Consider the following 15,000-nt stretch of genomic DNA (forward strand, 5'->3'; position numbering starts at 1 on the left):
TTACCGCTCGCCTCGACCCCCACACGAACACACACCTTCGCAGAGGAACACCGCCGAAGGCCGGACCGCGCACGGGAGGGCACACACGTCGGAGAAACGGGAAACGCCGCCGCCGCTCAGTACCGGGCACCTCTGAAGATCGGCCTGGAACGCTCCAGGAGCACCGCGAGGATCGCGAGCGAGAGACGCGCGCACACAAAGCCCGTTCGGGAAGGGCGTGTGACGCGGCACACATCGGCCAACCCTCTCCCGGCTCGGAGGGAGGAGGGCCGCACGGGCCACACACGGTGGGCGGAGCGAAACGCGCGAGGGGGGGCAGACGCCGGAGCCCCTGACGCGCCTCACGGGAGCCCCCACGAACCACAGCGGGGAGTGCGGGGGGGCTTTCACAGGGCTCGTGCCGGAGAGACCGCACCCCTGCCTTCCACACGCCACCAGTCAAAGGTGGGGAGGACAGACGCGGGGCCCGCTGGCAGAACGAGAAGAGCGGCCGCCATTCGCCATGAATGTCCGTCCCTCGCCTGGCGCGGCTTAGGCCTCCGACCCGAATGAACACAGGGCGAGAGCACCACATCGATCGACAAGCGGAACCGGGGAGAAGCGAGCGAGAGGGCACCACAGACCCGACCGACTGCCACCAAAAAAAAAAAAAAAAAAAAAAAAAAAAAAAAAAAAAAAAAACCCTTCACACACCACCTCCGAAACCAGAAAAAAAAAAGCGGAGTGGAGTGGGCCAGCCACGGGGGAAGAAAAGGTGTGCACTCGGGGGGCACATAAGCAAGCAGCAGAAAGCCGGGCTGGGTCACCCTTTCCCCCAAAGGCCTCATGGAGACTCGGGAGCTCCACAACCTGGGGATGGGAAAAAAGTGCACTCGGGAGGCACACGGGAACAGGGGACTGGGGACACCCACCCAGTCCGTGGAGACTCGGGAGCTCCACCGCCTGCTGATCCCCGAAAGGAAAGAAAATAAAAAAAGAAAACCCTTCACACACCACCTCCGAAACAAAAAAGAAAACCCTTCACACACCACCTCCAAAACAAAAAAGAAAACCCTTCACACACCACCTCCGAAACAAAAAAGAAAACCCTTCACACACCACCTCCGAAACGAAAAAGAAAACCCTTCACACGCCACCTAAGAAACAAAAAAGAAAACCCTTCACACACCACCTCCGAAACCAAAAAAAAAAAAGCGGAGTGGAGTGGGCCAGCCACGGGGGAAGAAAAGGTGTGCACTCGGGAGGCACATAAGCAAGCAGCAGAAAGCCGGGCTGGGTCACCCTTCCCCCCAAAGGCCTCATGGAGACTCGGGAGCTCCCCAACCTGGGGATGGGGGGGAAAAAAAACCCTTCACACCTCCACCTTCAAAACCAAACACAATGGCGGTGGTCGTGGGGAAGAAGCGGTGTGTGCACTCGGGAGGCACATAAAAGCAGGCAGCAGAAGGCCGGGCTGGTTCACCCTTCCCCCCAAGGCCTCATGGAGACTCGGGAGCTCCATAACCTGGGGGTGGAGAAAACAGTGCACTCGGGAGGCACACAGGGGACCCACCCAGTCCGTGGAGACTCGGGAGCTCCATCTGATCCCCAAAAGAAACTTGGAAAAAAAAAAAAAAAAAAGCACCGGGACGGTAAGGGAAGAGCACCGGGAGGCAAGTCCCACCATCCAAACTGCACGGGTGACAACCACGAAGCGGGAACGCCTGACACGCCACGTAGGTTGGGTTAAACGGGAAAAACGACCCAGCGAGGCTCGGAAGAGACCGCAACCTACAGAGTCCTTTCATGTCACCCACTTCAAGGACAGCGTGTCAGCACCTATCTGCAGGTACAATAAGGACAGATAGCAACCACTAGAAGAATGACACCAGGTACAGGGAGCAATTCACAGACCACAGGGGACTCCTGAAAGTGAGGCTGGGTGACATGTCCCAAAAATGTCCCCATAAACAAGAGAACCGACCCTCAAAGGAACAACTGGTCGACCTCATGACCATGAAAGGACCGAGAGAGCGAGGTGGACATGCCACAAAGCCGTGCGCCCAGCCTCCTCCCGGCCGAGGACCCTGCGACCAGCCGCTAGGGATGGAGCAGGGCAAGAAAAAAAAATACCTGACGGTACAGGAAACCGGGGACCAGTGAACAGAGAAGCCGTGACCGCAGCCTCCTCTCGGCCTCGAGACGACGAGGCCCGCCTCTGAGGACCGAGAGTTCTGGCAAGGAGAAAAACAAAAGAAAAAAAAAGAAAAAAATGCTCCGAGGCCACCCAACGAGTACGGACCAGGGAGGCGAGAAAGCCGTCGAGACCACAGTCTCCTCTCGCCCTCAGGATGGCGAGGCCCACCGCTGAGGACCGAGGAAAAAATATAAATCAATAAATCAATAAATAAATAAATAAATAAATAAATAAATAAATAAATAAATAAATAAAGCTCCGAGACCCCCAACGAGTCCGGACCAGGGAGGAGAGAAAGCCGGGACCACAGCCTCCTCTCGGCCTCAGGATGGCGAGGCCCGCCGCCGAGGACCGAGGGTTCTGACAAGGAGGAAAATAATCAAAAGCTCCGACACCCCCAACGAGTCCGGGCACGGGCGGCGGGGAAGAGCCGTGATCAACCAGCGCCCCCTCTCGGCCTCGGGTCGCCGGGGACCCAGGGCTCTCTCTCTCTTAGAGAGAAAAGGCGAGGGAAAGACAGCTTTGAAAGCCGGGGTACTTCACCCATCCTGGGCCTGGCCGGACCCGACACCTAGCGGTGGGACGACGCGAACGACTCAAGCCTTCTGGTCGACCCGCTCAAGTCTCCCGGCACCCTCCCCAGCCGTGGCTTTCGTTCGGTTCCATCCCAGACGCACCCATAGGCGACTCTTCCGGCACAACCTCCTACACAGAGACCGTCCCCAAGCACGACACCGACCGCGGGACACGCCCGCCCGCCAGCCGGGACTCTCGTCACTCTTTCCGCCTCACAAAAGCCACTTCGCCCTCCTTGTCGGCGACCGAGGACCAGGAGCGTTGCACAAAACGGCCAACACCGCTAGGTGGCGCCCGACGACCCACCCGACCAACAGAGATCGCTCGCTCGCTCGCTCGCTCTCGCTCGCTCGGCCGCGGCGCGCGAGCCTTCTCTGGCGCGACAGAGTGTCCTCCCACGCTCACGCCCGGAGGTGACACGCACCCACGACAGGGCAGGGGACTCCCCGTCGTCGGTTCCCCCACACCCCATCCCCGAACATGGGTGAACGCGGGCTGGCCGGGACGGACGTTCGGGAGGAGCCACGGACGCTCAGGCTACGAAAACGAAAGGAGAAACCGAGACCACAGGCAGCTAGCTAGGAAAACAGGCCAATCGCTCTCCCTCGTGGAGAGGGAGGGAGGGAGGGAGGGAGGCTCACGGGAAACAAAGAGTGCGTCTCCACGATCAGTGACAGTATTAAGTGGGCCAGTCGAGGGGCTGCGGCACTTAGAGCACGGTGAGAGGGAGAGACCGAGGGACTGAGGGAGACCGAGGACCGAGGGAGGGAGGGAGGGAGGTGGCAATGGCAGGCAGTCTCCTGCCATCCGAGTCTCCTTTCAAAGACATAGACTTCACCTTGGCCACTGCTTACTTGCTTGCTTGCTTGCTTGCTTGCTTGCTTGCTTGCTTGCCTGCTTGCTTGCCTGCTTGCTTGCTTGCAGTTCTTTTTCTCCACACCACTCCCCACACCCCCGGCACCTACTTCTCAGACTAAATACCGAGTCAGAGAAAATGAAAACAGTCGTGGAATAATGTGTTTGTTTGTGTGTGTGTTTTAAAATATCTCCATTGGATTTCATTTCCAGGAATAATAGGGTCATGCGGATCTGTTGTGAACATTTTCACTTAGGACGGAGAAAATTAAAAGGTCGTTTGATGGATTTCTGGTGGAGGGTCTATTTCCCACCGCGATGAAGATGATCTCCTGATCCTTGTACTTTCAGTTTCTGAGTGCTGCTGGCATGACAGACACGGGCCCTCACACGCGCGTTGACGAGACAGTACTGACTGAGTGACAGCATGGAGCCCGTAGGACAAGGCTTCGGCTTCCCCTTCCCCTCCCACATAAACCAGAAAAATAAATAAATAGATCAATAAATACCCAGAGGCAGAAACATGGAAGCAGCTTCTCAGACCCTTTAGAGAAGGCTCCTGAGGTCTGACTGGGGTGACACACGTGGCAGAGGAGACGACTAGGCCAGGGCTCCTCCCTTCACAACCATCATCCAGGCCCCCAGCACTGCCTGCCTGCCTTCCTCCCTCCCTCCTTCCCTCCTTTTATAAATGCCAGGTTATTTATTTTAATTGACTTATTTTTAATTGCGTTGGGAGGCTAGACATTTTTGGGTTTTCGGGAGTGGACAGACATACGAAAGGAAGGAAGGAAGGAAGGAAGGAAGGAAGGAAGGAAGGAAGGAAGGAAGGAGAGAAAGGATCAGAGCAGTGAATATACAGGTGCACTGTCATTACACCAATGTGGACTGCAGATAGAAAATAAGAGGAAGAAAAAAAGAATAGAATGTCACCAAAAGGTCAGCCTGGTCTATAAAAGTGAGTTCCAGGACAGCCAGAGCTATTCTATGAAATTGCCCGAGTTCAAATCAGCAATTTCCCAACTCCAACAAGAATGTTTACAGGAAAGGCAACAGATAAAGGCCCATCAAAGAAGTCCAGTGGAGCTGTAGGCACACCCTTTGAAACTTCTCTATTGCAAGGTCACAGAGTTAGGAAAGGATCTTGATCTTAAACTTTCCTTAATAGTAAGTCTCTGTGTGTATCATACTCAAGCCAAGTGCCCTCAGAGCTCATGGAAGATGAAACAGAGCTCTACAATAAGAGACGGGTGTTGGGGTGGGGGGGGATTCACTCAAGAAAATTAAAGCAAAGCCCTACACTAACCCTGGCACACAGTAAAATCAGTCCTATGAGGAAATTTTTAGCTCTAATTGCCCACGTTTTACAAAGGCTTCTAACCGGGAAGTGATGATGCATGCCTTTAGTTCCAGCACGCGGCCTGGTCTCCAAGAGCGAGTTCCAGGACTGACTCAAAAACTAGAGAGAAACCCTGTCACAAAAAAAGAACAAACAAACAAAAAAATCTATTACATAAATCAATAGATGCATACATAGATGGAAGAATAGATGAGAGACAGACAGAAAGAGAGAGAGAGAGAGAGAGAGAGAGAGAGAGAGAGAGAGAGACCCAAACCCCATCTTCTGTCTTCTGATGGTACCAGGCTCTCTCCCAGGGGTCACAGAGGAAGGTGGGCAGGCAGCAACGCAGACAGTGTACGTGTGTGATATCAAGCAAGCCTATATGTGATATATAGGGTCTAATAGGGCAATGTCAGTATTACATTGGGGTAGGTCTCAGGAGCACAAGAATCCAAATCTCTGATGTATTCCCTGTCACCAGAAGAGGGCACTAGATCCCCACCATGTGGTTTCTGGAAATTCTCTGCAGTTCTGATTGTTTTCATTGTTCCTCCTGCTTGCCTGTATTTAGTGAGAGAGTGGGTAACACTCCTCCCTGCTTCTCTGTGTGTCTGTGCCTGTCACATCCTGGATAGTCAGAGTGCCCGCCACCTATGCCTGCCTGAGATGTAGCCGGCAGCCCTGGCTGGGGCTGGGGGAAAGGGAGAGAGTGGATTCTCCTGGAGGGCCCTGGGCAGAGGCTCTGTGGATTCCCTGCAAGAGGCCTCACTGTTTCAGGTACAGCTGTGACCAGGTCTGAATCCAGGACAGACTCCAAAGCCAGAGAGAATCCCTGTCTCAGAAAATAACAACAACAACAAAAAAATAAGTAAACTAATAGATAAATTGATAGCCAGGCAGAGACTCAGAGAGATGATAAAACACCTCAGAGATCAGGGAGCCCAAGGCAGGCAGGTCACTGCGAGTGTAAGGCTACCTTGTTCTGCAGACTGAGATTCAGGACAGGCAAAATGACACAGATAAATTCTGTTTAAAAAAAATGGTGTTCAGTGCATGCCTTTAATCCCTGCACTAGGAGGCAGAGGCAGATGGATCTCTGTGAGTCTGAGGCCAGTCTTGTCTACAAAGTGAGTTCCAGGGCATACAAGGATACACAAGGAAACCCTAAGTTGAAAAACCACAAATAAACAAACAGATAATAACAATAAAAATATTTGAGAGTTCAAATAATTGACTTCATCCACAATAAAAAAATATGGATATCAAAATATCAAATGCACTTGAACACATTGACACAGGAGACCGCTTCCTAAATATAACCCCAGTAGCACAGACACCGAGAGAAACAAAATGAATACAGGAGACCTCCTGACACTGAAAAGCTTCTGCAAAGCAAAGGACATGGCCAACAAGACAAAACGACGGCCTACACAATGGGAAAAGATCTTCACTAACCCCACATCAGACAGAGGTCTGGTCTCCACAATATACAAAGAACTCAAGAAATTGGTCATCTAAAGAACAAAGAATCCAATTGACAAAATGGAGTACAGACCTAAACAGAGAACTCTCAATGGAGGAATCTAAAATGGCTGACAGACACTGAAGAAAATGGTCAACATCCTTAGTCATCAGAGAAATGTACATCAAAACGAGTTTCTATGTCTCTTGGATGAAAGAATGAAAGGAGTGCATCCCCACACCCCGGCTCAGTGTTTAGTATCACGTTCTGTTAATTTCTTGTACATTTAGTTTAATTTCACATTTTGTTCATCTCTCTTGGTCTGCACCAAGTGTTTCCCTGTGTGGGGTGGGGCATGGAAGGTGTCTTATTTCAGAACATTTTATTTTACTTTGCTTTGAGACGGTCTTTCCAGTTGTGTAGAACTTAGTTTAATTCCAAATTTTTTAAAAAGATTTGTGGGTTTTTTTATTTTTTTAATATTTATTTATTTATGTACACAATATTCTGTCTCTGTGTATGCCTGAAGGCCAGAAAAGGGATCCAGACCTCATTACATATGGTTCATGAGCCAGCATGTGGTTCCTGGGAATTGAACTCAGGGCCTTTGGAAGAGCAGGCAATGCTCTTAACCACTGAGCCATCTCTCCAGCCCTAAAGAATTTTTTATGGTTTGTTTAACTTTATTTTACATGCAGTGGCATGAATGTGTCAGTTCATCCAGAAATTGGATTTACAATCACTTATGTGCTGCTGCCATGTGGGTCCTAGGAATTGAACCCACTTCTTCAGGAAGAGCCACCAAACCATCTCTCCAGGCCTTCCTTTAATTTAACAAATGTATTGGTGTGTCTCTAGGTGTGCCTCTCTCTCTCTCTCTCTCTCTCTCTCTCTCTCTCTCTCTCTCTGTGTGTGTGTGTGTGTGTGTGTGTGTGTGTGTGTGTGTGTGTGTGGGTGACTCTGTGTGTCTGTGGGGTGGCCTTTGACTTTACCAAGGTGAACACATTCAAGAGAAGAGATGGTGATTTACAGATAGAACACAAAAAAAAACAAAACAAAAACAAACAGATAGCTTGATCTTTAAAAGTGAGTTCCAGGACAGCCAAGGCAGGGCTATTACCTGAAATTGACTGAATTCATATCAGCAATTTCTCAACTCCAACAAGAATGTTTACAGAGAAGTCAAGAAAAAAAAATCATGTTGAATGAAGTGCCAGAGTCAAAGACCTGCTCCACTACCTGCCAACCCTGGCTGTATTTTGAATCTCATATTTGATTTCTCTCTCCACGTACATTGAGTTTAATACATGTGAAGGCAGACTGAAGAAAACAATCAAGAAAAAGAGAAAACATGAGGAGTGGGACAAAACAGAGATCTAGAATGGGAGAGAGAGGGAGAGAGAGAGAGAGAGAGAGAGAGAGAGCGAGCGCATTCACCTCAGTCCTGTGAGAAAACCACCTCAGTCCTTTGAAGAAATTTATAAGTCTCATTGCCTACCATTCTAAAAATTAAAACCATCTACTTGGGTGGTGGCGGCGGCGCATTCCTTTATTCCCGGTTCTCAGCCTATTCTACAAGAGCTACTTCCAGGACTGGGTCCAAAGCCAGAGAGAAGAAAAGTTTGTGATTTACTTAACTTCATTATATGTGCAATGGTGTGAGGGTGTCAGATCACCCCGGAACTGCATTTACAATCACTTATGTGCTGCCATCTGGGTGCTGGGAATTGAACTCAGGACCTTTGGAAAAGCAGGCAATGCTCTTAACTGCTGAATCATCTCTCCAGCATTAAAGAATTTTTTATGGTTTATTTAACTTTATTTTACGTGCAGTGGCATGAATGTGTCAGATCATCCTGAAACTGGATTTACAGTCACTTATGTGCTGCTGCCATGTGGGTCTTGGGAATGGAACTCACTTCTTCAGGAAGAGCCACCAAGCTCTTCAATGGTGTTTTACAGATAGAAAATAAGAAAACAAGACAAAAACAAACAGATAGCCTGATCTTTAAAAGTGAGTTCCAGGACAGTCAGGACTATTACATGAAATTGCCTGAGTTCAAATCAGCAATTTCTCAATTCCAACAAGAATGTTTACAGAGAAGTCAAGAAAAAAAAAAACCAACAAATCAGGTTGAATGAAGTGCCAGAGTCAAAGGCCTGCTCCACTACCTGCCAACCCTGGCTGTATTTTGAATCTCATATTTGGTTTCTCTCTCCACGCACATTGAGTTTAATACATGTGAAAGGCAGACTGAAGGAAACAATCAAGAAAAAGAGAAACCATGAGGAGTGGGACAAAATAGAGATCTAGAATGGGAGAGAGAGAGAGAGAGAGAGCGCATTCACTTCAGTCCTGTGAGAAAACCACCTCAGCCTCATTTATAAGTCTCATTGCCCACCATTCTAAAAATTAAAACCATCTAGCTGGGTGGTGGTGGCGGCGCATTCTTTTATTCCTGGTTCTCAGCCTATTCTACAAAAGCTACTTCCAGGACAGGCTCCAAAGCCAGAGAGAAGAAATGTTTGTGATTTACTTAATTTCATTACATGTGCAATGGTGTGAGGGTGTCAGATCACCCAGGAACAGCATTTACAATCACTTATGCGCTGCCATGTGGGTGCTGGGAATTGAACTGAGATATCTCTCCTGAAAATTGAACTCAGGACCTCTGGAAGAAGAGCCAGTTCTCTTAAACTCTGAGCTATTTCTTCAGCCCTTGTTTGTTTCTTTAATTTAGGAAAAAGAATACTGTATTATTTTAATGCATGAGCACTCTCTCTGCACCCACTTCCATTCACCAAGAGAGTGCACTAGATCTCCACCCTGTGGTTTCTGGTAATTTCAGAAATTCCATCTCTGCACTTCTGATACTTTCCTTGTCCATGAAGAGGACATGAATAACATTAAAAATCAAAATCCCCTGGCAGTATTTCTTTGCCAAATGCATGACAGTTCTATATGAGACCACCCCGTAGCATTGTTTTATTTCATTTATTTTGTGATTTCTGACTCTCTCGTACATTGAGTTTAACTTCAGATTTTATTTGTTTTTCTCAGTGTTCCCATGTCTATCCCCGTGAGTGCGTGTGTGAGAGTGTGTGCCTGTGTGCGTGTGTGCGTGTGTGTGTGTGTGTGTGTGTGTGTCTGTGTGTGTCTGTGTGTGTGTGTCTGTGTCTATGTTTATGTATATGTGGGGGGGATTACAATTCAAACTATTTTAGTGAAGGCCCTTTGCAGACAAGACAGCATGGCTGTTAACTTCACCAAGATGAAAGCTTTTAGAAGGCTGCCTTTGGTAACCACCATGAGAGCTGACCTCAACAAGATGGTAGACACCATGAGGCATATTTTCAAGGTCCATTTCTTTTTCTGTCTCCTAGCCTCTAGAGCACCATGATTTGAATGCAGTGTCTCCAGATTCTCCAGCTATACATGCAAAGAAAGATACCATAAACCTTTAGGCTCCTGTCAAGGGTGAGAGGGTTCAAAAGAAAAGAAAAAAAGAAAGGAAAAGAAAAGAAAAGAAAGGAAAAGAAACGAAATGTGAAAGACAGACTGAGGGGAAAAAATTCAAGAAAAACAGAGAAGTTCCCATGAGGAATGGGACAAAGCAAAGATCTAGAGCGAAAGAGAGAGAGTGAAAGAGAGGGAGAGAGAGAGGAAAGAGAGAGAGAGAGAGAGAGAGAGAGAGAGAGAGAGAGAGAGAGAGAATTCCCTCAAACAAACAAACAAAAAAACACCCTTACAGAACACCTGGCACACAGTGATCTCAGTCCTTTGAGAAAATTTATAAGTCCCATTGCCCACCATTGGAAAAAAAAATATCCATCTGGGTAATGGTGGCAGTGCATTTCTTTATTCTCAGTTCTCGGCCCTCAGATCAGGAGAGACAGAGGCAGACAGATTGCTGTGAGTTTGAGGCTACCTTGTTTTGCAGTGTGAGTTTCAGGACAGGCAAATGACAGACACAGAGAAACCCTGTCTTGAAAAAGAAGTGTGTTTAGGAGGCAGAGGTAGAGGCAGAGGCAGCTAGATCTGTGTGAGTCTAAGGCCAGCCTTGTCTATAAAGTGAGTTCCAGGGCAAACAAGGATACACAGGGAACCCCAAGGTAGAAAAACCACTAATAATAATAATAATAATAATAATAATAATAATAATAATAATAATAATCTAAGAGCTCAATTCATTGACTTCAACCACAATTCAAAAATTAAAAAATAAAACAAAGAGTGTGTCTGATCAATCAGGAACAGTGAAAGGACTATGTGGGCCAAGGGGCTGCCACAATTATGACTTGTTAAGAGGGAGGAACTGGGGGGTGGGGGAGGGAGGGAGGGAGGCAACAAAGGCAGTTTCTTGCCACCTGAATGCCTTTCAAAGACATTTCACCATAACAACCACTTGCTTCCTTTCTTGGGGATCTTTTTCACAGTTGTGTTTGTACAGCCCCACACCCCACTTCTCAAACTAAAAGTCCAAGTGTGAGAAAACCAAAACAGTCATGGAAAAATTCCCACTTGGATACCTTTTCCAAAAACAACGGTAACAAAAATATGTATACCTAAGCAGACCGATCAAGTTGTAGCCTCACCCTTGACTGGTTCAGCAAGGAGTTCTGGCTGTTAGGAAGGGCTGGCGACCTTGAATATTCCTAGTCTGTAAAATCTGGAGTCCCACGCCTACCCCGTGCCCTCAGGGGACAGGAGTGGAGGCCAGGGCCCCTGCCATGGGCGATCTCCTAGATCAGCTACAGGCTCTTATCGTTCCTGGGCCTGCTTAGAGAAAGACATGATGAGATGCAGAGAAAATTAAAACAGCCATGAAATGCTACGAAAAATTCCGACTTGGACATCATTTCCAGGAATATTGACACAGTGAATTGTTTGTTTAGAACATTTTCACTTCAGACAGAAAAAAATAAAAAAAGGTCATTTTATTCTCAGACCCTTTACAGCTCCTGAGGAATGGGGTGCTGGGGTCACAGCAGACATGGCAGAGGATGTAACTAGGCCAGGGCTCCCTTCTCAACCACCAACCAGGCCCCCAGCACTGCCTTCCTTTGTTCCGTGGTTTTTTCATTTTCTTGCTTTTAATCTTCTGTCTTTCTTTTCTCTTTCTTTCTTTCTTTCTTTCTTTCTTTCTTTCTTTCTTTCTTTTTTTTTCTTTTGGTTCAACATGTATACATTTTTGTAATTTGGTATGGGGTCTTTTCTATACAACCTGTCTCCAATTCAAGGAGGGCCACCTGCCTCTGTCTCTTAGATGATAGAAGAAAAGGGGTGTACCACAGCAACCCAGCTTTGTGTTTCGTATGTTGTTCAATTAAATTCTTGTACATGTAGTTTAATTTCAATTTTGTTTTGTTTTGTTTTTCGAGACTGGGTTTCCCTGCATAACAGTCCTAGCTGTTCTTGGAACTAGCTCCTTTCTTGAAGCCCTGGCTGGCCTCTAACTCCCAGGGATTCACCTGCCTCTGCCTCCTGTGTGCTGGGAATAAAGGCATGAGACACCACTGCCCGGCCAATTTCAAATTCTATTTAAATCTCTCGATGTGCCTTCTGTATGTGGGGGAGACAGGGAAGGTGTCATATTTTAAAACATTTTCATAACTGCACTTAGCACTGCACTCTTTTACATTTTATTTTACTTTAAATTGAGACAGTATTTCTAGTTCTGTGGGACTTAATTTAAATTAAGTGTGTGTGTGTGTGTGTGTCTGTGTGTCTGTGTGTCTGTGTGTGTGTGTGTGTAGATAGGGTGGCTTTTGACCTCAACAGATGAAGGCATTTAAGGGCACTGGCTCCATATTTGACAGAGGCAGGATCTCTGGGAGTTTTAGGCCAGCCTGGTCTACAAGAAAGGAGCTAGTTCCAAGAAAAGTCTCCAAAGCAACAGAGAAACCCTGTCTTGTAAAGCAAAACACAAAACCAAACAAAAAAATAAATAAAATGAGAGAGAGAGAGAGAGAGAGAGAGAGAATGTGAACTTACAGATAGGAACCAAGAAAAAAAAAACAGAATGTCACCAAGAAGACAGCCTGGTCTGTAAAGTGAGTTCCAGGACAGCTAGGGCTGTTATACAGAGAAACCATGCCTCAAAAATTAATAAAAGAAGGAAAGAAAGAAAGAAAGAAAGAAAGAAAGAAAGAAAAGAAAGAAAAGAAAAGAAAACAAAGGCAGTTTTTATTTTTTTTTCTCTTTTTATGCCAGGTCATTTATTTTAATTTTAGTTTTTCTTTTAAGATTGTATTTGCAGCAGCAGTGTTCAGAAAGAAGTGCTGGACCATGTAGTGTAATAGTTTGTCTGAAACATAAATAAAAAGACAGGTCCTGTCTCAAAAAAAAAATCCAGTTAAAACGTGAAATAAAACAAAGAAGGGGCTTTTGGTTTTGTTTTGCTTTGTTTTTTTCTAAGGAACCTGAAAATGACTAAATTCAACAATTTTTCAACTTCAGCAAGAAGGTAGTCTTTCCCAGCTCCAACAAGAGTGCAGTAAATAGGCATTTCTAGGCCCTGTCAACAGAAGAGGGCACTTGATTCCCACCACGTGGTTTCTGGAAATTGTTTATGGGGTGGCTTTTGAACTCAAAAAGATGAAAACATTCAAAGGGAAGGGTTCCATATCTGGAAGAGGCTGGTGGATCTCTGGGATAGTTTTGAGGCCAGCCTCAAACTAGTTCCAAAGACAGGATCCAAAGCAACAGAGAAACCCTGCCTTGACTCAAAAATCAAAACAAAAACACAAACAAACAAAAAAATAAAACATAAAATAAAAAAAAAACAGCTCACAAATCACAATCCCAGAGAACCTAGACAACAACGAGGACCCTAAGAGAGACATATATAGATCTAATCTACATGAGTAGTAGAAAAAGACAAGATCTCCTTGGAGCATGGGAACCTTGGGAGGGGGTTGAAGAGGAGAGGAGAGGCAGGGAGGGGGAGCAGAGACAAATGTAGAGCTTAACAAAAATAAATAAAAGAAACAAGTAAAGCCAGGTGGTGGTGGTACACGCCTTTAATCCCAGCACTCAGGAGGCAGAGGCAGGTGAATCTTTGTGAGTTTGAGGCCAGCCTGGTCTACAAGAGTTAGTTCCAGCCCAGGCTCCAAAGCTACAGAGAAACCCTGTCTTGAAAAACCAAAAATAAATGAATAAATAAATAAAATAGGCATGGATTTTAAAAAACTCAAATGCAAACTCAGTAGAAAGAAATACTTTCAGTATGCCATTCAAGAATTAGGGAAACCTATTATCCTAGCACTTAGGAGACACAGGAAGAAGAACATCAGTGAGTTAAAATGCAGACTCATCTACCAAGTTAGAACACAAGACTCGTGCACTGTCTCCTAGGTCCAACACTCCCATGGTCAAGTTTCTCGAAACAAGGAGACGGTTCATAATGTCTGCTTCTTTCCTTTCTTCCTTCCCTCCCTCCTTCCTTCCTTCCTTCCTTCCTTCTTTCTTTTTTTTTGTTTAACTTTTATATATGTTTTAAATTTGGAATGAGGGCCTCTCTATGAAGCCTGGGATTCACAGAGGAACACCTGCCTCTGTCTCTTGGATGATAGAATGAAAGGTCTGCACCACCACACCCTGGCTCAGCATTTAGTATCTCGTTCTGTTAATTTCTTGTACATGACGCTTTATTTCAAATTTTGTTTGTATCTCTTGGTCTGCACCAAATGTGTCCCTGTGGGGGGTGGGGCACGGAACGTATCCGATTTCAGAACACTTTACTTTACTTAGATTCGAGACAGTCTTTCCAGTTGTGTAGAACTAAGTTTAATTTTCAATTTTTAAAAAATATTTTTATGATGTATTTAACTTTATTTTACATGCAGCGGCGTGAAACTGGATTTACAATCACTTATGAGCTGCTGCCATGTCGGGGGTAGGTCTCAGGAGCACAAGAACCGAAATCTCTGATGTCTTCCCTGTCACCAGAAGAGGGCACTAGATCCCCACCATGTGGTTTCTGGAAATTCCAGAAATTCCATCTCTTCAGTTCTGATTGTTTTCATTGTTCTTCCTGCATGCCTGCACTTAGTGAGAGAGTGGGCACCACCCACCCTGCTTCTCTGTGTGTCTATGCCTGTCACATCCTGGATAGCCAGAGTGCCCGCCACCTATGCCTGTCTAAGATGTAGCCGGCAGCCCTGGTTGTGGCTGGGGGAAAGGGTGAGAGTGGTTCCCCTGGAGGGCCCTGGGCAGAGGCTCTGCGGATTCCCTGCAAGAGGCCTCACTGCTTCAGGTACAGCTGTGACCAGGTCTGAATCCAGGACAGACTCCAAAGCCAGAGAGAATCCCTGTCTCACAAAACAAATAAAAAAAAAAATAAGTAAACTAATAGATAAATTGATAGCCAGGTAGAGACTCAGAGAGATGATAAAACACCTCAGAGATCAGGGAGCCCAAGGCAGGCAGGTCACTGCGAGTTTAAGGCTACCTTGTTCTGCAGACTGAGATTCAGGACAGGCAAAATGACACAGACAAAGTCTGTTTTTATTTATTTATTTATTTATTTATTTATTTATTTATTTTTAAAAAAGGTGTTTAGAGCATGCCTTCAATCCCTGCACTAG

At 46.4% G+C, this 15,000-nt stretch overlaps 1 protein-coding gene across 1 annotated transcript in view; it reads right to left on the reverse strand.

The window, feature by feature from the left end:
• Nucleotides 1-1,969, reverse strand: part of LOC148117040 (uncharacterized) — a 15,843-nt gene extending 13,874 nt beyond the window's left edge. The window contains exon 1 of the mRNA XM_087903247.1: nucleotides 36-1,969. Within this exon, the coding sequence (XP_087759373.1) occupies nucleotides 36-574 (539 nt within the window). The 5' untranslated portion in view covers nucleotides 575-1,969. The remainder of the gene's footprint in view (nucleotides 1-35) is intronic.
• Between the last annotated feature and the right edge of the window lie 13,031 nt (nucleotides 1,970-15,000).

This window comes from Myodes glareolus, unplaced genomic scaffold (assembly GCF_982192425.1).
Source record: "Myodes glareolus unplaced genomic scaffold, mMyoGla1.1 HAP1_SCAFFOLD_159, whole genome shotgun sequence".
In the NCBI taxonomy this organism is placed as follows: domain Eukaryota; kingdom Metazoa; phylum Chordata; class Mammalia; order Rodentia; family Cricetidae; genus Myodes; species Myodes glareolus.